The following is a 22,725-nucleotide window of genomic DNA, read 5'->3' as shown; positions in this document are numbered from 1 at the left end:
TCCTTGCATATGTAATTCCAGGATATTAGAATAATACTAGAAGCCAAATTTTCCAATTGTCATAATACAGTTAGATATATATCTAGAATTAACTAAAATATTCTTTTAAAAAAGATCTGAAATATATTCATATTTTGTCCATGCCAATATATTCAGCAGTAGCCTCTCCCATAAACATTGCTTAAAGCATAAATTAAATAAAGGAAATAAGAACAAGCAAGGTTATATATTTAATAGAATATTACCTTATTATTTTAAAGTAAAAAAGTTATTACATTCAATTACTTGCTTACGAACATTTACAGGGAACAACTATGGGAAATTAAAATAAAAACCAATGAATATCAACGACATTTTTATTATAAAACAATAATAATTTTATATTATAATATTATGGCACATGCGTACTATTTAGAATAACTATCTACATAGTTGAATTACGTTTGGTACCTAATGAAAGGAGAGACAATGAGAGTTTACTATTACATATATCTAATATCGTACGCCTTTACGCTTTTACTTGATTCGAATTAAATCAATCAAGAATTGTAAACTCTTCCTTTTAAAGTTAATTTTATTTATTAAAATACAAAAATACAATGTAAATCCTTATATTTAATGGATACATAATAATCACATTATATGAGAACATTGAATATATCTCATACTTAAAGAAAGACATAATGTTTGGAGAAAATACTCTATTTCTGGTCATTATAATCGCCAGGATTCATTATTCAAATTGTAATAAGAAATTATAATTTACTTAATCATATAAAATGTGTCCTATTTACAAGGATATCAAACAATATCATTGCAATAAGAGGGGTAAGGGGTCGTTAGTAATAGAAACTAACAATCCCAATGCTAGCAATATATTTAATCACTTCCACGACGCTATTGTCACTGGAAAGTATAGCGGTTAGTATTCTTGGACTTCATCACGATGGGCTCATTAACCTGTTTTTCATCCTCACCTATAATCTGGCACTGGTGCTCCGCTAGTATCGGCGGGGCTTCCATACCATTTTCACCCATTAAAATAAATATTATAAAAGTACACGCTACAAAAAAAAAAAAGAAAATTCAATCAAGTTATATAAAAGTAACACTTAATATGCTTACCTATATTTTAAAAATACGCGCTATAATACTATGATTCAAAATATATACACGAGGTATATATTATATACAAAGCAAAGCATAAGTACAAAAGTACTTGGTTCATTAAAAATTTACGAATTCATTATACTGTTACATTTATTAAGGATTCAATAAGTGTATCGTAACTCCATCATTGTAACATACTCATATTTATAAAAACTTATCACATAATTGCATAGGTCATTGTCAAATATATAGCTACTTTTGATTTTTTACTAATGATTTTTGTGATGTATTTATTATTCGAAATGACTTCATATGTCGAAGTAATTTCAATAAACAATTAAAACTTATCTTCGTATACAAAATAAATGTATACATAAATAAATGTATACATAAATATTTATTTTTCAAAAAATGAACTGTAAATGAACTACAAAAGAACTGTTTTCCATTAAAAAGAAGTTATAATTTTTTTAATGAATATTAAAAAATACCGTCATTTTGGTCACAAAAATATCCTTAATTTATATATATGAGTAGTACTGAATGAATTTTAAGTATGTTACTATATTATAGTTGTATCATGTGCACAGATATAAAAACGAAATATTGATATTTCTTAATAATGTATATAAATAAATTAACAATTGATTAAGAAAATAATTTAAAATAAAACTTATCTTAATAATTTAATCACATCTACATACTGAAATATGTTTTAATAACTGATTTATTTTAAATTTTTTTCCATTATTGAATAAATCCTAATGTGCTTTTATATATATACTATAAACCTGTTAAGTAATTATGTGTTATTTGATTATATCGAGGCCTTTGTCTTGTTCTTGATCTGAAATTTATAATATAATTATTTTATTATTATTATTATATTTAAAATGTAATTATTTTACATATTTGTGAATAAATAATTGCTTTAAAATATTAAAAAGAAATTGTTATTTAAATACTTAAAATAATATGTTAAAATTAGATAATAATTTATTAAAATACATTCTTTATATTTATTATATAACTTACTTTATATATAACTTAATCATTTACATATATACATAAATGTTAATATGTTATTTATATTTTAAATACAGTCAGAAAAAAAAAGTTTTAACTTACGGATAATGTCTTCTTCGCCTAATAGATCCAGGATGTTGCTCCACACAAAGAATTATAAATTCGTTATCACACGAGTACCTAAAAAAAATCTCTGGTTTAGTATACTGCAACTTTGTATTCGATTACAAAAAAAAAATATTAAACATCGTTTCAGAACTATTTAAGATATCTCGTAATATACATTATTTTATGTTTATTCTTTTTATGTAACTTAGAATGGAAAACAAGCTAACAGCCCACCTGATGGAAAGTGAAAATTTTCGTCTATAGACATGACAGAGTATACTGTTTCGCCCATGATACCCTCCACGCGTTGCCATTCCTAAGGTCTCGGGTGTTATTCCTCTGTATCTTGTAAATTCACAGCCCTACACCATCCTTCAAACCGAAACACAGCCATGCAAACACAACTGCTTCACGGTAGAAACACGAATGGGACAGAGGTGTCCTAGCAAATAACTTTTGTACAAAGTCTCCCTCTGGTAAATTATTAATTTAATCTTATCTTATTAATAAAAGAAAATTATATGTAGATGATGTCTGTACATGGGGGTATTATATAACCGAATTGAGAACTTATGAAAGTCAGTTAAAAACTTAATATGAGGGGTTTTAATATGCCTAATAAATACCAAGACAATAATTTTTAGAAATCCTATCAATCTAACTGTATGTATATGTCTTCCGGTATCACGTAAAAACTACTACACAAAATTAGATACGGTTTTCATAGTTGTATTCTTGAAAGTCTAACTTAAAATCTCGTAAGTGTATGTTTACCATAATAGTAAAATCTAATTTATAGTAAGGGACTTACTTTGTTTGACTTAATAGCCGGCTGTCGTCTACATCGTATAACGCCGATGCCGTGCCGTAATGCTCAGAACTGCCACTATTCCAATTTACGCAATTATTATCATTTGTATAGTTCCCATATAAATTGCTGCCATGCCAAACTACCTTGTGTGGCCTGTAATAATTGATGTGATTATATGAATATAATAATAATAACAAAATAAAATAAATAACAAATAATAAAATCAAATAAAATTTCTACTTGGTCGCTGTCTGTACATGAAAGATATATAAGAAATAATTATTATAAGGGGGCTTTATGACCGCAATAGAACCCAAAACAATGAGTTTTAGAGTTTTTGTCTGTTTGTCTGTACATATAAAATGCTATAAAATAACGAAATTATATTTTAACTTACATATACCGAGTTACGCGGGCTGCACCGCGGGAAACGGCTAGTTTTATTATATAAATTGTATTTAATGAATTATTATTTATAAAGGAAAATATTTAAAATAATTAATAAATTAAAATGAATTATTCAATCATTTGGATTATTAAACGCTAATAAATGCCCATCCCCTAGATTAAATTATCTCCACGAAATATTTGGAAGTTAATATAAAAATCCTTACCAAACTAAGTTATCTGTTAAAATATTATTCCCTTTAAAACTATAAATATTCGCGTTCCATTTTTGAAACGGGGCTCCGGATCCGTTGAACATGCTATGCCATGATTCAAATAGCAACTCTTCTTTTAAGTTCACCACTTGTAGCCTTTCATAACCCCTGGTCACTAAATTCCTTAATGCTTGTGTGCTAGAATAAAAAATATAATTGTCTGTAGTTTATACTTTATAATTTTCTCTTGTATTTTCTTTCTTTTTTATGTAAATTGATTAAAAAGAAAAAAAAATAGAGAAGATATTTTTCTGTGTAAAAAATGAGAAACTATCCTTCTCTGTGCAAGTATGTAAAAACTGCTGGTGAAAGAAAATTAAAAATACAATAACGTTAAAAAGTTTAAACAATAAGCATAAATTCATATCATCAGAACAGAGTCATATTACATATGTAATTTAAGTTCTTTTTATAAATTAAAATGGTCATATCTAAGTCACGCCCTTGATCTTTCTCTAAAGTAGTCATAAAAAGGGGCTAAACTTAATTAAAATTTGTGTCTAAAATTGTTGCCTATTTTTCAAAATCAAATTAAGTATACAGACAACAATTTACATAGGTAAAAGTCTACACGTGCGGGCATCATGCAGGTGAGTGACTTCAATTGAATTAATACAATGGGAATAAGCATTTTACGAATCCAATTAAATCCAATGAATTTTGTTACGTAAATGTATTCTAATAAATGTAACTGTTACATATACTTATATTTATTCATGTAATGTATTGATACTGTTTATTATTTTACTAAATTTATTATTATTTAGTTTTTAAAACGTATGTATAAAATAATATTAGATTACTAGATTAATGTATGACTCTGTGTAGTAGAAAAAAAATTGAAAAAAAAAATACATCAATTAATGATAAAAGTCGATACAAAGACAAAAAGGGACTTTTATGTCGTTAATTTATTATTAAAATTAAATTTATAAATTATTTTTACTGATTATTCTGTTTGAAAGATACGTCACGCATATCTCCTATTGGGGTAGGTAGAAACAAATGAAACATCTAAACTACTTTAAATTAGTAGCATCAATACAATTATTATTGTCATAACAGAATAAATATTATGTAATATATTAAAATAGTAAATAAAAAAATATTTTAATTTCCAATATCAACACAACGGGTCGACAATGTGTGTCTGGCATCCTTGGTGTTACAAATGACCATTGATTATGGTAACCATTTACCATCAGACTAGCAGTACGCCTGTTTACCACTATAGTAGTATAAAAAAATGTCAAATATGATATTTAAATGATATCATTCACCATTATAGCATTCTATTAAATCTATTGGTAGAAGTGGATATACTCGTAAGAGGAAAGTAATATTGTATTATAATATTTGATTACAAGTATTTCGTTTAATTCCGCTACAATTAGTATGAGTGTGACTGCCAACACTCGAAGATGAACGCCATTGTCATTGTCGCCAGTGACTGTCGTTTCGTTTATGCACGTTTCTGGTAAATATACTTACAGTTTATTTCTAGTTTTCTATCTCTTGTATTGATATAGTATGATATATTAGTTAATCTTTCAGTCACTTTTTGATTTATAGCCACGAAATAGTAACGACAATATGAAATGGATTGATGATGAATTAAAAATACAATATTCTTATTGATATTTATATAAAAATACTTGTACTCTTTCATAATAAAGCATGGAAGCCTGTGAAGATCTCAGAAAGTTTCTGTGCTTCTGCGTGGTGATGGTTTGACTGTACTAGCTACGACTCTACGCATAAAGGCCTAAATGAGAGGTTAATCAATGGAAAAGAGAGTCCAATTTATATTACATTACATCACAATAAAGCGTGCATCTTTATTGTAAAAACGTACAAGTGCTTTTTTTTAATAATAATGTGTCCACAAAGTTTCATCAAGTGCCAATTATTAATATATAATATTCTTACTTCGCTACTAATTGGAGAAAAACTCACCTGCGAGCTATGAATGGGACGAAATTTCTCAAATTACTAGTTTTTGCTTGCGTATAACATTCATTTTCGGCAGCTTGAACACCTACAATATTGCCATTTGTGGAAATGTGTCCTGTATATGGCCTATTCAGTGCTGCAATACGGATCTGAAATGATCAATTGTGTTTTTATAATAACAAGAAATAAAAGCGGATCGGAATTTAATGCGAATGTTCAAAAATAACCAATACTTATTTACAAAACTCCATTATAATCGGTGAATAAACAACTTGAAACAGAATTTTTGTATATAAAGATAGTCTAGCAAAACACTAGCAATTTTCTTTGTCTTTATCCACTTTCCATCAGGTGGATTATCAGCTCATTTGCCTCCCATCTTAATACACTTTTGCTTGCTACTTTGTACACGTGATTTCTTGATAATGTTAAACCAGATTTTAAGTTAGACCTTCAAGAACACAATTATGAACCATATTTAATTTGGTGCAGTAGTTTCTGCGTGACATCGGAACAAACACACAAGACAAAATTTTTTTAAATTATTGTTTTGACATCTATTGGTCTTATAAGTCCCTTCGTATTATTTTCAGTTCAGAAATCATGAAAAATAAAGTTACTAAACGTTGATTTCTTTTCTTAAACTAATATATCTTAAGATTTCCAAATGTGGGGTTGGTGTTAATTTTTTTTTACAAATTTAGAAAAGTACACTTGTAAAGTTAATATAGTTAGGGGTGTGAAACTAATTTGGTATATCATGCCATTTGAATATAAATTAATATATATTGCTCCACTCTTTCACTTCACATCGAAGGGTGATTATCACCTTTGACAATCTTCGTAGTGGCAAGGTTATTTAGCTTAAATGAACTTTTTTAAATTGACAGAGATCAAGTGTTATGGCGTTATGAATTACGCCCTAAGTTTTTTTATGATAATGACACATTTCTTATAATTACCTATTTATCTTTATAAAAACATACTTACACAATTTCCATTTCTCACACAGTTTGTAATCGTTCTGGCTGGATGCTTTTGAATCTCTTCCCTTGGGGGCCTTGCGAACGATGCGGGGTGTGGCGTGGGTGTCTCAGTTTGTGGTTCTCTCATATTGGAATCCATCTGCAAAATCCTCACTCATATTATAAAACTGAATGTAAGTTTGTTCGTTAATTTCTTAGGTTATCTCTTAATGTTGGAACGATTTAACTTTAAAAATTATGAAATTTGGAATACACGTAAACTTTGGTATAAAATAGGACATAGACCAGTGTTTAGTTTAATCGGTACAAAAGATATCGCAAGCATACAGCTAGTCTATTGACTAGATGTATGCTTGCAGATATGCTGATTTCTTTACATGTTACATATATTTTGTTTTCATATAAAATAATGAAACAAACGAGGAAAAGAAAAATTCATTAATGACAATAAAAAAAATACTGAATTAATATTGTTTTCGGTATTAAAAACCAGGTATGTACATAATATAGTTTCATATTAATTATTCATATTATTATTAAAGGTATTTATTTATTTAACTTTTTATTGCATAATATTTTATTGCATAAACAATGACAATTATTTTTTTTTAAATGAAATACATGTATGTATGTACTTGTATTACATCTGTATTACAGATGTAAGTACAGATCAAAGGTAAAAAGGCGGTCTTTAAAGGAAAACAGATAGAAGTGAATCATCATCATCATCATATCAGCCTGAACATAAGCCTAAGTGGGTTTTTCCAGTAGTTACCACGCTTGGCAGGCAGATTGGCAACCACAGTTAGGCTTTGGAGATGTTTTAAGAGGAACGATGCTGCCCATCCCTCACCATTCCTTAGTCGCCTCTTACGAAGGGGAAGGATAGGAAACCGCTTCCTTTCTCCCACGAGAAAGGTAGGGGTAATCTATTTTATGCCGGGACCACACGGAATATGCATAAAATTCAGAACTATTATTATTTACCATAATCCGTTGCCATCCATTTTCGACCCTCAGCAGTAGTACTTTTTCTTGTATGACGTAAGCTATTGTCCCCAATTTCATACTGGATGTTTTCTATATAAAAAAAAATACTTCATTTTATATACTTTTACATTCTACTAATAAATTATGGATAAAAAAATTGTAAAGAAGTAAAAACAGTGAGTTTTTTACTAATATTATGTTAAAGTGAGTTTATTTGTTTGTACCTTATAGCGTGTTAATAACTTAACCAGTTATTATAAAATTTAGTATACATATACTCTGACGTACTATATGGAATGGATATAGATATAGGTTACTTTTAATCCTAGATAAATAATATACCTCAGTTACATCTAGGAAGTTACAGGTAAAACCTAGTAATTTTATATTTAGTTAGAGCTCTTTGGAGAAACAACAATTTATATGAATTTTAATTATTAATTATTTAAAGACATATTGCCTTATAATTATAAAATACAGAATCTACCTAACTACGTTTAAATTATCACTAATATATTAAAATGTATTTGCCAATATAAAAAATCAAAAGAAACTCTCCTAATAAAAACACAATGAACTTAAACAAAGACTATAAAATATTCCAGTCTATTATTTTTCAATACACATTTTTATATAAGCCCTATATTCGACAGCAAATAAGTGAAAATAAATAACATATAAGCTGCTGCAATAGCTGAACAAATAATGTGCATTCTTAAAATAAGTAATATTTTTTATTTGTTTCTTATTCATACTTACTCTGTAGAGGGTCGTTATAGTTCTAAAAACAACGGTGGTGGTCGTGTAAAAGTCGTCATCGTTTAGATATTCCGTCTGGCTGACTGAAAAATGAAACACATAAAACTAAGAACTATTCTTTTACTTTCAAATAGAGGGTGGAGTGAAATATTACTTGAATTTTTAACAAGTAAAATTGCATTCAAAGAAATTAAAAAGCTGCTAGCTTGCAGAAAATCGTAACAACTTTTTTTTTTGTTTATCTAAAGGCTTTAACGTAATTTAATGGACTTAATGAATACATTAATGTTATTTAATGAACTCTTTATAAAATGAACTTAAAATTAATTTATCTATTCAAGAAAATTACTGTTATTTTTAAAGAGAAGAAATAGTTATGGTAAAACTAATATGAAAAATAGATTTCATATAATAATATTATTTTTCCAATAAATTTTATTAGATAAATAAAATTATTTGGATAAATAATATCATTGCCACTTTCATTATCATTTTAACCGTTAATTAATTATCCACTGTTGAACACAGATCTTTTCCAGACGAATTTGGCCTGAACCATCCGGTTCAGGACAAATTCGTCTGGAAAAGTATCCACTAACTGCTTGCAATGTATTCGAAGTTGTCGCTCCATCTATTAGGTGGTTGTCCTACACTGTATTTGTCTATACGGGGTGACCACTCGAGAACTTTTCTTCCCTATTAGTTGTTGATTCTTCGAGCTATATGACTAGCCAATTAACATTATATCTCAAACTTATTAATGCAAAATTAGTATTTTTATTTTCATATACCTAAGTATAATGTAATATTTAAATTCACGATTGAGAATTAACGCGATACAATTTCAGGTAAATACCTACATACTTGATTTTCATTGTCGACGTCTACCTGTAACTGTATCGTATTAAGTATCAATCATGAATTTAAACGTATGTAAATAACGTTTAAAATTAACTTTAATGAGACTAACTCACTCAGTGTAGACGGGTTGATTTCAATTGGCGAAACGGTTTCTTCGGCAGTCATTATTCTTCCTGTATTTCCTTTTGGACTATTTGTAGAGGGACCTGGTAAACCTGGTGGGCCTGGTGGTCCTGTTAAGCCTGGTGTCCCTGGAGGTCCTGGGGGTCCAGGTGGACCAGTTATGTGCATAGCAGTAGCATTCGGACAGGTGCACGACCCAGCTGGTCCTTCGGGGCCACGTGGGCCAGGTTCTCCAGGATTTCCGATATCTCCTCGATCCCCTTTTTCACCTTTAATCTGTAGATATAATATCAGAAAATATAGAATATGGAGACTAAAATTAAAAAAAGGGCCAGTAAAAGTTCATCTGACTCCAAATACCATATATATTTTCATATTAGAAGAAGTGGCAACTCTGGATCTTTTACTCGTGGAAACATTATTATAAAGAAACTATGTAAGCATTGAGGCTCTGGACCTATACATATCATTTTATAAAAAAATTGTCTTAGCGTTGAAATCCTATGTACGCAGTTTGATAGAAAAATATTACCTGAACATCTGACTTAGATTTAAGAGTTGAAATATTCTAAAAAAATTTAACAACTTGTCTAAATAGTGTATGTATCTTGAGCACACTATTACGTGGGACCAATTTATAAATACGTATTTTAAAATTATTTTTTTTAATAAGTTTTCTAATAATCATTATATTATCATATCAGCTTTTGAGAGTTCACTGCTAACGATAAGCTTCCTCTTTGGGTAAATTTGCCAGTAGCTGCCATACTCGACAGGCGGATTGGCAACCGCAGTTAAGCTTTGGTGATGTTCTAAGTTTTAAATTTTTTTTTGGTTATATTTTTTTAAGTAACTTAGAATACAAAATAGATAACAACCCTAATGAACTGTCGTAAACGTCATATACAAATATACACAGTGCCATGATATCGCAGAATTTATGCCTATCGTATCCCATCCTTATATGTTGTTATTCTTGACAACGAGGATGTTATTTCTCCATATTATCATCATAGCCGTTAACTTACCATTAGCCGTTAGTCATTACTGAACATAGGCCTCCCCCTTGAAAAATGTTGCCTCTTAAAACATCACCGAAGCCTAACTGCGGTTGTCAAGCCGCTACCTAAGCGTGACAAAACCTCCCTAATGGGGGAGGCCTATGTTTAGCAGTGGACAGTGAATGGTTGATATGAATTATATTTTTATATATTTTCTTATATTTTGTATTTTCAGTTATTATTTTCATTCAAATTCATGATATTTTATATTAAAATATGATAATTATAACTGATTTTCGTTATACATTGCTAACAAAGTGTGAATATGTTTTTATTAAATTTAAAATAAATGTATAAGTGAATGAGTTGCAACTCGAAAAGATACTGTAATGATTAAAATTCTTACCGCGTCTCCTTTAGGCCCAACGTCCCCTTTTGTTCCTTTTGGACCCATAGCGCCGGGGTTGCCTGGCTCTCCTTTATGACCCTGTTTTTAAAAATAATTATATTATAAATTACTTTATTCTGGTTACGACATGACCTATTTTATCAACTTTGTTTTCTTTAGTACAATGTAGAGGCAATATTATATTCATATATTGTATATTAGGCAATATTTTAGGCTATACTAACCACGTTCTACCCAATGGTGAACTGGCGATGGACTTTAAACATAAAAATCGACAAGAATAATATATATGCTGGGCCAGATTAGATAGACAGGAAAAAAAAAATGTATTTTTTATGAATCGCTTAAATATGACTACCCCAGGATTTAAAAATCTGAAAGTAAGTTTTTCGTTGGTTATCTTTTGGTGTTTTAACTGCTCAAATAAACGTAGTTATCATTTAGTGTACGTTTACTTTAGAGGATGGAAAAAGCTGTCTATTATTCCAGAGTATTGATATATCCCAATGACGGGAAAGAAGTTGCAAGTAAAGATTATTATAAGATAAAACACATATTTACCTTCGTTGATTCAGTCGAGGGACCTGGTGGCCCCTGTGGTCCAGTAGATCCTTTCTGCCCGGGCGCTCCTTTAGATCCTTTGTGTCCAGGGGGACCCCTTTTTCCCTGTGGCCCTGTTGCACCTTTAGCCCCAGGATGACCATTCTTACCATCATTTCCTTGTGGCCCTGGACTCCCAGGAAGACCTGGATCACCTTTATCTCCCTAAAATTTAATATGCGTTTGTTAATATATTTATTGGAATAAATATTCAATAATAAACTGAATGAAAATATGAGTATTATAAAAATAACGCTACTTAAATATTAATAACTAATATGAGTTGTTATATTAAATTCATGACAAAAATCATCATCATCATCATTTAGTGGTTAGCTGTTCATTACTGAACATAAGCCTTTCCCATAAGGGGAGCCTTGTCAGTAGTTGCCACGCTTGGCAGATGGGTTGACAACCGCAGTTAGGTTTTTAGAGATGTTTTACGAGGAATGCTGTTGACCTATCTACTATTGAGATCCTTTAGTCGCTTCTTAAGACAGCCATGGAAAAGGAAGGGATGCCCTTTTCTATAACAAAAATTGTAGTTATGCTTCAATAGAACTTAATGGTTATAAAAGATTTCTTGAAATTATCACAGAAACAACAATCTCTAAATAAAATTAGTAATAAGTCGAAGTACATTGTTATTTTTATTTTTAATTTTTACTACTATTGGACATTAACGATCTGTTTTATGGTCGGGTCAATTATTCGTTTCTTTATATTTTCATTAAATGCTATTAAAAATGCTATATACACTCTATATGTTAATTAAGGACGGAATAAATTTATTTAGTACAGTAACAATGTCTTCCGGAATATAAATACATCTGATTCCAACTTCGAACTTGAAGTACATATTTGCATTAAGAGCTGTAATATCAATTGTGGTTTAAACTATGATGCTAAGTTTAAGCTCTTCTTGATCAATTACTTCGTACTATCAATTGTAGTTTAACTGCAATCTAAAGTTTGTACTCTTTCCAAGTTCAAACGTTTAGCTTCGGGCGCTTAAACTATTACGCTGCTTTAAACTTGTCAAATAGCAAACAAGCTGCCTAATATCAGCTAGTTACTCAAAGTGACAATCTTTTTAATACTCATGTACAATATAATATGATAAAGTAAGTAAAAGAGTAGTACTGTAACATTAAAACAACTAGCCTTTGACTGTTTAAACTGTTAAAACTTTTGTTATGTTATTGTGACAAATAAGTTGAACATAGCTGATTTTATATTACAATTTGTTTTATTACTTAATAACAGATAAATACTACTTATTCTATCAAATATTAACATCTCTTAAATTTAGTTCAAAAGAAATTAAATATCCTTATTTTCTATTGGACTATGATTTGGTATACACAAGCTTAATCAAACAATGCATTAATTCAAACTTTCTAAATAAAAAAAAAAATGTTATATCCACCTTTACTCCTGAAAGTCCCGGTTCGCCTTTCAAGTCTATAAATTTTTCTATGATCGCTGCTCCTGTGAAAAATTTTTTTAGGTACTAAACCTTAAAATAATTTTAATATAAATTACGATTAGAAAAAAATTGTGAATTAAAAGTTCATGTAGTCACAAAAATTGAAAACTGAATATTTCAATGTGTGAAGAGAGAAGTATGAAGCAATAGATGATAGTAATAAAGATTGAAAAGGGCATGTTGTGTTGATTTGCTTATTTGGGGGAAATAGATAAAATAAGAAGTACGAAGAAGTTTATCGAGCAGAACATATGAAAGTAGCAATCGTAGATGGACGTATGTCGGCTGAACAAGTGATGTACTAAAAAAGATCCAAGCTAAATGTACTCGTAGCCAGCGAGTTTAAATGAATGGACTGATGAATATAGAAGCAGCAAAAGAGATCTGTTTTCATTTGGAATTCTATTATTTCTGCCTACCCCAATGGAAGATAGGCGTAATGCAGTTTTGGTGGCCTTCATAATACGTTGTTATGTAAAACGAGTTCCTGTATTTGATTGTATATCGAGACAATTTGGGAAATGGTGATTTTTAAATTGACGCATGTTTAATAGTGAATGGTTTTAAATGCTACATACATGGTGTTTCATAACAACACATAACAAGATCAAGCAATTCCAATATATATTAATAACCACAGTATATATATAATCTTTTCGTGTAAGATTATATTAAATACTTATTTTGACTTTATTTTGCATAATATTACTTTCTGTTCTCATTTCTGATAGCAGGAATAAAATACTATAATTACAGATTTATTTTTGTACGGACAATTTTTCTTATAATGTAATATCGGTTACCGAACTCAGTTATATAAGTGGAACAAATGATATTTCCGTTTACTTACGACGATACATGTAAAACAAATAAAGGATAAAGAAATAAAGAAATTGATTTAGATAAAAGAATCTCAAATGCGTTTCGTTCGACCGAAAAATGACATAGCCAGATGCGGTATTGTATACCTACACTTATCTGAATCGGAAGAATTTTGTGGCACAATACTCAGTCTATCTCTACCTTCGAGTACAATGTTTGAAAGAGTCAGATATACCTACCCCATGAAGTTCACTAGATATAGGCAATACCGAGTTAGGATAAGGATCAAAGCCAATAGTAGCAAAAAAATGTTAGGGATTCAATCTACTTACGTTATTACTTTCGCGTGACCAGAATGCTTTGTTTGTTATTGAAATTTATTCAGGTTATCTATCTTTTATACTAGGTTATGTATATCTAGATAGAGTGTCTCACTACAAACGCTTTGCCAATAATAATCCAATATTTATATTCTTGTGTGCGTGAATATGAACCCAGATACCAGAATGTATATTTAATAGTTTTACTAAGTGGAAGAAATGTAAGGTCGGGGTTGATTTAATAGCAATATATTATATATAGGTTAAAAGAAAAGAATAGAAAGAGAATCAGGAATTCATTATTCATAATGATGCTTGTCTTCATTGATTAATAGACATCTATGAATAGAATTGATATATGTACTAGTCGTAACAATTATTAAAAGTGGCTGTCATTCTGATTAATATGTTTATAATTTAAATTTATTTACAATACGTACATAATATTTATATTACATGACAAAAAAATATTTATCAATACTGTAGGTTGACATTTTTGATCCTCAATACTCCATCTAGAGGTATAGGATCAAAGCTATTGTAATAGAATGGAAAGGTCTAAATAAGCAGTAAATTGTAAAGGCGCGTGAAGAAATTTGTGCCGATTGAATAAATCCGAGTCTTACTTTCTGAGGGCTCTATTTTGATATCCAATATTGAAGAGAGCTTAGCTGGCATACCAGGGGCTCCGACTTCACCTTTTTCCCCTCTCTCGCCTGAAATAATATTCAATATAAATAAAATAATTTAAAATAAATGAAAACGAAGCAATTAATCATTTTATATATTGTATTTAACAAGAATTTGTGACCGAATTGTCGAATAGGAGAAATACAAATATTTGCATATTTTATAAAATATGTCTCTTGTAATTATATGAAGTAAAATTAAATTATCTTTACAAAATTTGGTTCCACTATATAATGATGTACAATATTTTCAATAATATTTTACTAATAAAAAAAAAACACTCTAATTGTGTACATATATACCACAATAAATGATATTTCGTAGGTTCACTATATTGAAAATATATTAATTTAGAACAATGAATCGTGTATTGAAAATATATAAAGTAGATTATGTTTCAAAACAAGCAGTTTGTTATTCCGCAAAAAACAGCAACCTCGAATGACACAAAATTAATACAAAAATTGATATAATACCTGCGTGACTACCCGGGTTGCTATGCTTAACAAAGTTTATCATATTATGTATTTTGTAGTGCCTATAAATAAACTGTAAAAAATGAATACATTATTTAAAAAAATATATTTAGATTACCTTTTTCACCAGGAGTTCCATGATGTCCAGGGGTACCAGGAATGCCATCGAAGCCTGGTTCACCATTGTCCCCCTTATCTCCCTTTCGACCTTCGGGCCCAGTATGGCCCTGAATAATAAATAATTATATATAACATTGAACACAAATTGTTGCGCTTACTTGAGCTTATTAGAATGTAATATGGCTGGAAAATTAATTAAAGCAAATTGAGTTTATTAAAGGTGGTTACTGCTATCGGTGATTTAATTGGAAATTATAATTGATAACGAAATTTGATGTTACCATTTATATAACATTTATAATGTTCTATATATAATATGTAATGACTTTATTTAAAAAAAATATTATTACCATGTCTCCCTTTTCTCCTTTCGTCCCCGCATCACCTTTTTCACCACGTTCCCCCATTGTACCAGGTGGACCAATCGGTCCCTGTGGTCCAATAGGTCCAGGATCTCCCCTTTCACCAGTTACGTATACTTCTTTTGCTTTTTCTTCAACCTACAAATCATAATATTAAAGATTATAAAATGCTTGAACAATAATTTATTTTAATTCCAAATATTTATTCATTTACCACATTCTACAGTCACCTTACAGGTACCTGGTGCCCCTGGTGGTCCCCTTGAGCCCGGTGATCCTGGTGGGCCTGGCGCACCGTCTCTCCCTGGCGATCCATCACTTCCTTTCAATCCATCATTTCCTGGTGGTCCGAGGTCACCCCTTTCGCCTTTTTCTCCTTTATCCCCTTGTATTCCTTTTTCACCCGGTTCACCATGATGCCCCTAGAGAAAAATTTTCTTAGTATATTGATTATTTTCTTTGAAATATAAAATTTCAAAAGGAAAATTGTTAACATTAAAACACAATTAAATCATTTGTTGAACTGCCATTTGTATTTTTTGTAACAATTTATTTTTAAGTCATTTAATGTCTATGAAAAGCATTTATTTATTTTGGTTATGTGTGTGATATTATTTTAGAAACATATTTATATGCTTTTCTACTATTTTATTTGTAGATAGACTAAACTAACCGGCATACCAATTGCTCCTGGGTCTCCGGTGTCTCCTCTGGGCCCAGTGGATCCAGGCGGTCCCCTCATCTCTGGCATTGTCTTCAGAAGGCTTGAAATCACCGACTCTGAGCACTCACAAGTCTAAAAATGTATATAACAATAATAATTATTATTATAAATTTAAAAGGTAATCTCTGACCTTCATAGCAGCGGTAGGTATATTGCATTACGTAATAAAGTCCCAGATTCGATTCTCGGTGGGGCCAATTTAGAAAAAGAACTTTTTTAAACTGGCTCTTTTCGGGTGTTCAGGGTTGTTCCTCTATATGTTCGTTGTCTCGTTCGTTATAATATAGAGTAGTCTAGTTCAAGTATCAGGCGATTGGTGTGATTGTGTGGCACTTAATATAATATACATATAATCTATATATGTACACATAAGTGATTGCCAGTAACGTGTACTTATTCGTATTAGATTACAAAGTCTATATACAAAAAAGCTATATATACTTGAGGGAGGCAAAAGGACTATTAATAGATTTACCATTCTGTAATGAATATTCCATCACTGGCAAACATATTAAGATAAATTTCCACATTCAATTACTTTTACTAATAATAATAAAGAGTTCTTGTTATCCTTATCTCAAATTACATATCTATTATGCTATGTACATTAATTATAATTAAAAATCGTTAAAAAAATGCAATTGCTGAGATAAGTGATAGATACTTACTCCCCTCTCTCCCCTTGGTCCAGGTGGTCCTTGAGGACCTCTTGGTCCCATAGGACCTTCCGATCCTGATGGTCCTGCTACTGAATCCCCAGGCTCACCCTGTGTGTTAATTACATTAAACATTAATAAAATATTTTTGTTGCCTATAATATGCGTTCCTTTTTAGGACTCGGGAGTCTCTGGATTGTCATATATTCATGAGAAAAATTATGGGAGTGAAAGGAGAAATAATGCATATAAAAGGGAGATTATTAACAGTAAGAAACTGAAAAATTAACTCATTTAAAATTATCAATTGTCCTTATTCTAGATTATTTTTTATTAGTTGGCACACGATTGCCAAAACTCGGTTCTATATTAAATTCAAATTCAAATTCAAATTCAAAAATCATTTATTCATGTAGGACATTTTAGCCGCTTATGAACGTCAAATTTTTACATTATAATTTTATATTTTCCCTACCGTCCAGTTCGGTATATAGATCCAATTGAGAAGAACTGGCAAGAAACTCAATTGAATTACTTTTTTTTTTTTTTTTTTTAAAGCCAGTTTATTTACAATGTATATTTATATAGGTGTCTATGTCTAACATTAAATGAAAATTCAGTGCATGAACAACTATTGCCATGCACACTCGTCATTCAAGTAATCGTTTAGTGAGTAATAGGCTTTGCTCAGTAAATATGATTTAACAGATGTTTTGAATTTATTTAAGGGTAATTCCAACATATCCTTTGGTATCTTATTGTAAATTTTTATACCTATTCCCATAAAAGACCTATTAACTTTTTCTAAACGATACTTGGGGACAGCAAGTTTGTCTTTAAATCTAGTATTAATATTATGAATATTGCTGTTTTTTGGAAATAAGTCAAGATTTTTATGAACATATAGAATATTTGAATATATAAATTGAGAAGCAACGGTGAGAATATTTGCCTCTTTGAATTTCTCTCTTAATGAGTCACGACTCTTCATACAGTAGATCGCTCGAACGGCACGTTTTTGTAATATGAATATATTCTTAATATCTGCCGCTTTTCCCCATAGTAATATTCCATAAGAGAGTAAACTATGAAAATAACTAAAATAGACTAATCTAGCAGTATCAGTATCAGTGTACTGTCTAACTTTACGCACGGCAAAAGCTGCTGAACTTAGTTTCGCTGCAAGGCTTTGAATTTGTGCACCCCATTGTGTTTTATTATCTAGTGTGATTCCTAGAAAGACAGTAGATTCTATAAATTCGAGAGATTCGTCATTTAATTTAATATTGCAATTAGTATTAAAAATTTTAGATAGAGAGAAATTAACACATTTTGCTTTTTTAGCGTTTAACATAAGATTGTTAGTTGTAAACCAGTGCAGGAGACGCCGCAAAGCACTATTTACATCGTCATAATTATTAGTCATTCTATTAACTTTAAAAATCAATGAAGTATCGTCTGCAAACAATACTATGCCGCATCTATCCTGCATGGCATATGGGAGATCATTAATGTAAACTAGGAATAAAAATGGACCGAGAATAGATCCTTGAGGTACACCCATTTGCACAAGTGACCCGTCAGACGTAGCGTTGCTAATCTTCACTTTCTGTATTCTATCAGATAGATAAGATTTTATTAAATTTAAAGCATTGTCTTTGACGCCATAAAAAGCAAGTTTTTTTAGCAATGTATTATGATCAACGCAATCAAAAGCCTTAGAAAGGTCACAAAAAACACCTATCACATCCATTTTAGTTTCCCATGCAGCAAATACGTGTCTAAGCAACTCTGCACCTGCGTCTGTAGTTGAACGACCTTTGGAAAAACCGAATTGACTATTGTGGATTAAATTATTTAAATTGAAATAACTGACAAGTTGCATAAGGATTATTTTTTCAAAAATTTTACTGAGTGCTGGGAGTATGGATATAGGTCTATAATTTATTGGGTCACTCCTATCTCCAGATTTAAAAAGCGGTATGATTTTACTAATTTTCATTATGTTAGGAAATTTACCTTTATCTATACATTTATTGAAAATAAAAGCAAGAGAGGGCGCAATAATTTCCATTATACTATCCAGTATTTTAACAGATATACCCCATAGATCCTCTGTTTTTTTATTATTAAGTTGTTTGAATATTTTCATTATTTCTACTGATGATGTATGTCTAAAGTTAAATACAGCCGATGACTTGCTAACATTGTCTGTTAGTAAAGTTTCAGCAGCAGACGGGGAAGATTTTAGAGCCTGTGTCGTAATTAATGGAATATTAGTAAAATAAGATTCGAATGTATGCGCGACCTCTGTGTCGGAATTTACCAATTTGTTATTAATATTTAAAGCTATTTTGCTGTTTTGAAAATTAACTTTTCCATTTTCGCTATTTATTACTTTCCAAGTGGCTTTTATTTTATCTTTAGATTTAGTTATTATTTTACCTAAATAGAGAGACTTAGCTGTATGACAAACCTTTTTAAATATTTTCGAATAAGATTTTACATGTTCATGAAATAAGGGATCGGATATATAGCTTCGTTTTTCGTAAAGTTCGTAAAGATTAGCCCTAGACTTATAAATACCAAACGTGGCCCAGTCACAAAACTTTGATTTTACACTAGTTGAAAATGTTTTTGTTTTAAATTCACTGCTAGCTTCATGTTCAATTAAATTAAAAATATGTTCACATACAATGTCCGGGTCATATTGAGGTACTATGACACTAGATATTTTATGTTCAATTTTATTTTTAAAACGTGCCAAATTCTTTTGTGTTATTTGTCTGCATGTAATTGTTTGAGTCCCTTTGGATCCCTTAGTTTCAATTATAACTTTTTGTCCGTAATGATCAGATCCAAGACAGTCGAAATTCATTTTCACCTTTACTTCACAATTACAAAAAACATTATCTATACAAGTGGCAGAATTTCCTGCGACCCTAGTGGGTTCTAAAAAAAGATTGTGCAAATTAAATGATTTAAATAAGTTAATCAATCTTAAGCTTATTGAGCATTCCGATAATAAATCAACATTAAAATCGCCACATACAAATAATGTTTTATTCCTCCGTGCGACTCGTCTCAATGCTTCCTCCATAGCCAGTTCAAAAGAATCAAAACAAGCCGATGGCGGACGATAAACGCAAATTATTATACAAGTAACTAATTCTACGCAAGATAGTTCAATTGTTTGTTCAATAGAAATATTTACAATGTCTTGACGGTTTTTATATTCTACATCATTTTTTAAAATAATAATTGACCCGCCATGAATGGCATTGTTCCTAGCAAAAAAACTAGCTATATTATAATGTTCAAAAGGACAAATTATTTCATATTGTTTAAGCCAATGTTCTGTCAGACATAACACCCGTACATTGTTAGATTCTAAGAAAAGACTTAATTCTAATTCTTTGCTGGAGAAGCCACGAATATTTTGATGAATAATGACCATATCCTGTGGCTTAACCAATGTCGTAGATGTTAGTTTAAATTAACACATGTCACATTATTAGTATAATTACTAATATTACTAATTAAACCCGTTATACTACTTATAATGGGATCATAAATGTTATACGCTAGTAAACTAGCAATAGTCTTTTTTTGTTTTTTAGGAAGATAAAAAATACCTCCCGTCATATAATAATTTGTAACAAATTTGTTACTTTCAAAATAAAATATATCATTACAATGATATGTCATCGAATAAATTAAATTATTTATACTATAAATGAACTTATTCTGTTCATTAGTCAGGGATTGAGAGTAGGGAAATGCGCATAATAATATTTTACCTATACCAAGCTCCACTATATTATATAATGATTGTATTAAATTAGCTATATCAGATTTACGCATATGCAAACAATTCCCTAACGCTATTACTAGGGTCGTGTGAATATCATATTTTTCATTTACTATATTTTTTATAATCTTATATATACCTGATCCCGGAAAACAATTATTTATTACTTGTTGCGAGAGGCAGTTCGATAATAAACTACCTAAATCCTTGCCAAATTCATCTGAATAAACAATTGTTCTCCTGATGGTTTCATGTACAGTGCTGCATTTATTTACTTTTGTACTGTTTCGTGTGGGTAAACATGAAACGTCTGGTTCCGTGACGGATGAGATATCAATGTTCAACTGATTATGGTGGGACGGTTGGATATAGTTATCAGACTCTGGTGAATTACAGTGACATCTATCCGTAAGAGAAACAAACCGCTCCATGTTGTAGTTACCTAATTTTATTAAATTATCCAACTGATCAGAATATTCATGTATTTCATTCTTAGCTGATTCGTATTTCAAAGATAAATTGGACAACGAGTTCTCTAATAGTTTAATTTTTTGTGATAATTCATCTATTTCTAAATCTTTGTTATATATTTTTTCTTTACAATTATTTAATTCTATTGATAAGTCAATTTTTTGCTTCCTAGTAATAATTGATTTTAAACACTTTTTATGACTTTTCACTAAATTTTCTGATTTTCGAATAAATTTATTTAATTTTACATATTTTTTTAACTTCTTATTACTATTAATAGGTACTTTATTAGGACTATAGGAGCTTGGTGTATTTGTCAAATCTATGGTCACAAGGGGCAGAGCAGATGTTTGATCACTAGTAGTATTTAACATTTCTGTATACAGATCCATGGTCTCGTTATAACTACTCAACCGCCTGTGATCCAACAAAGATTTATTTTGTGATTGAACTTCCTCAAGGTGCCGCTCTAGATGAGTGATTTTCTGCAATGCTGACTCATATGTGTCTCTGCACAGATCATATTTATTTACAATTTCTTGAAGTTTTTCTTTTTCGATATGTAGAACTTCAAAGTCTGTACTGATCTTCACTAGGTCATTCTTCAGAGCCACATATTTATCAGACATCAACTTAATTTCAATCTCACTTTCATCTCGTTCCTGTAATAAGGCCTTATTTAATTCATTGGATTTTTTTAACTCTAAGAGTGTCACCTTGAGCTTAGCATCAAGATCACATGCTCTGCGGGACATCATTTTTAATTATTATGTTAAATATCTACGAAACAAGACAACAATGAATATTATTCAATAGAAGAAATACAGTGTTGAAAGTGCGCTATTTCCCTTCAATAAAATAATACAATAAATAATTTAATAATAAATAAATATTGTTAGTAAAAACTTTAAATACCAATACTGTTACAAAAAAAAAAAATAATTAATCTTATATATTACCACTACAGTAAATATGTCTTAATTTGTCATATGATATCTAGCAATGGCTATGGATTACTAATATTGTATTGTTATTTAATAAAATACATAAGTTTAGTTTCGTACAGCTATTTGGAATATATTATCAATATGATAATAAATAAATTTTATGAGCTGTAATTATTGCAATAATATTTTATGTTAGTGGGTAGTTTTTTTTTTTTTTCCTCTCAACAACAACAACCGATCTTCACTATCGAATATTTGACTTTAATATTATTGTTTATTTGTAAATGGATATAGTAATAGTGAAGTGTAATAACTGTATTTAATTATTAAAGGAGTCAATAGAAATCCAAGACTTCTATTGTAAATTACCAATACTTTGACAGTTGGCGGTCCCACAAATTTTGTAACGTAGATTTTTGTCACAAAGAAATCACAGAT

At 30.0% G+C, this 22,725-nt stretch overlaps 1 protein-coding gene across 1 annotated transcript in view; it reads right to left on the bottom strand.

Moving 5' to 3' along the window:
* Nucleotides 1–348: 348 nt before the first annotated feature.
* The window catches only part of LOC113521397 (collagen alpha-1(V) chain-like), a 90,886-nt gene continuing 68,509 nt past the window's right edge, over nucleotides 349–22,725 (bottom strand). Inside the window, exons 8-25 of the mRNA XM_026906926.3 lie at nucleotides 17,071–17,169; nucleotides 16,352–16,474; nucleotides 15,909–16,100; nucleotides 15,667–15,816; nucleotides 15,315–15,423; nucleotides 14,657–14,746; nucleotides 12,829–12,890; nucleotides 11,361–11,564; nucleotides 10,797–10,877; nucleotides 9,380–9,665; nucleotides 8,406–8,488; nucleotides 7,644–7,736; nucleotides 6,661–6,795; nucleotides 5,674–5,819; nucleotides 3,670–3,855; nucleotides 3,056–3,208; nucleotides 2,239–2,316; nucleotides 349–1,957 (exon numbers count right to left, since the gene is read on the bottom strand). Coding sequence (XP_026762727.2) covers nucleotides 1,894–1,957; nucleotides 2,239–2,316; nucleotides 3,056–3,208; nucleotides 3,670–3,855; nucleotides 5,674–5,819; nucleotides 6,661–6,795; nucleotides 7,644–7,736; nucleotides 8,406–8,488; nucleotides 9,380–9,665; nucleotides 10,797–10,877; nucleotides 11,361–11,564; nucleotides 12,829–12,890; nucleotides 14,657–14,746; nucleotides 15,315–15,423; nucleotides 15,667–15,816; nucleotides 15,909–16,100; nucleotides 16,352–16,474; nucleotides 17,071–17,169 — 2,334 coding nt within the window. The 3' untranslated portion in view covers nucleotides 349–1,893. The remainder of the gene's footprint in view (nucleotides 1,958–2,238; nucleotides 2,317–3,055; nucleotides 3,209–3,669; nucleotides 3,856–5,673; nucleotides 5,820–6,660; nucleotides 6,796–7,643; nucleotides 7,737–8,405; nucleotides 8,489–9,379; nucleotides 9,666–10,796; nucleotides 10,878–11,360; nucleotides 11,565–12,828; nucleotides 12,891–14,656; nucleotides 14,747–15,314; nucleotides 15,424–15,666; nucleotides 15,817–15,908; nucleotides 16,101–16,351; nucleotides 16,475–17,070; nucleotides 17,170–22,725) is intronic.

Source organism: Galleria mellonella, unplaced genomic scaffold (genome assembly GCF_026898425.1).
Source record: "Galleria mellonella isolate WM207_F2 unplaced genomic scaffold, CSIRO_AGI_GalMel_v1 utg19, whole genome shotgun sequence".
Lineage (NCBI taxonomy): Eukaryota > Metazoa > Arthropoda > Insecta > Lepidoptera > Pyralidae > Galleria > Galleria mellonella.
This window is presented reverse-complemented; position numbering and strand designations above follow the sequence as displayed.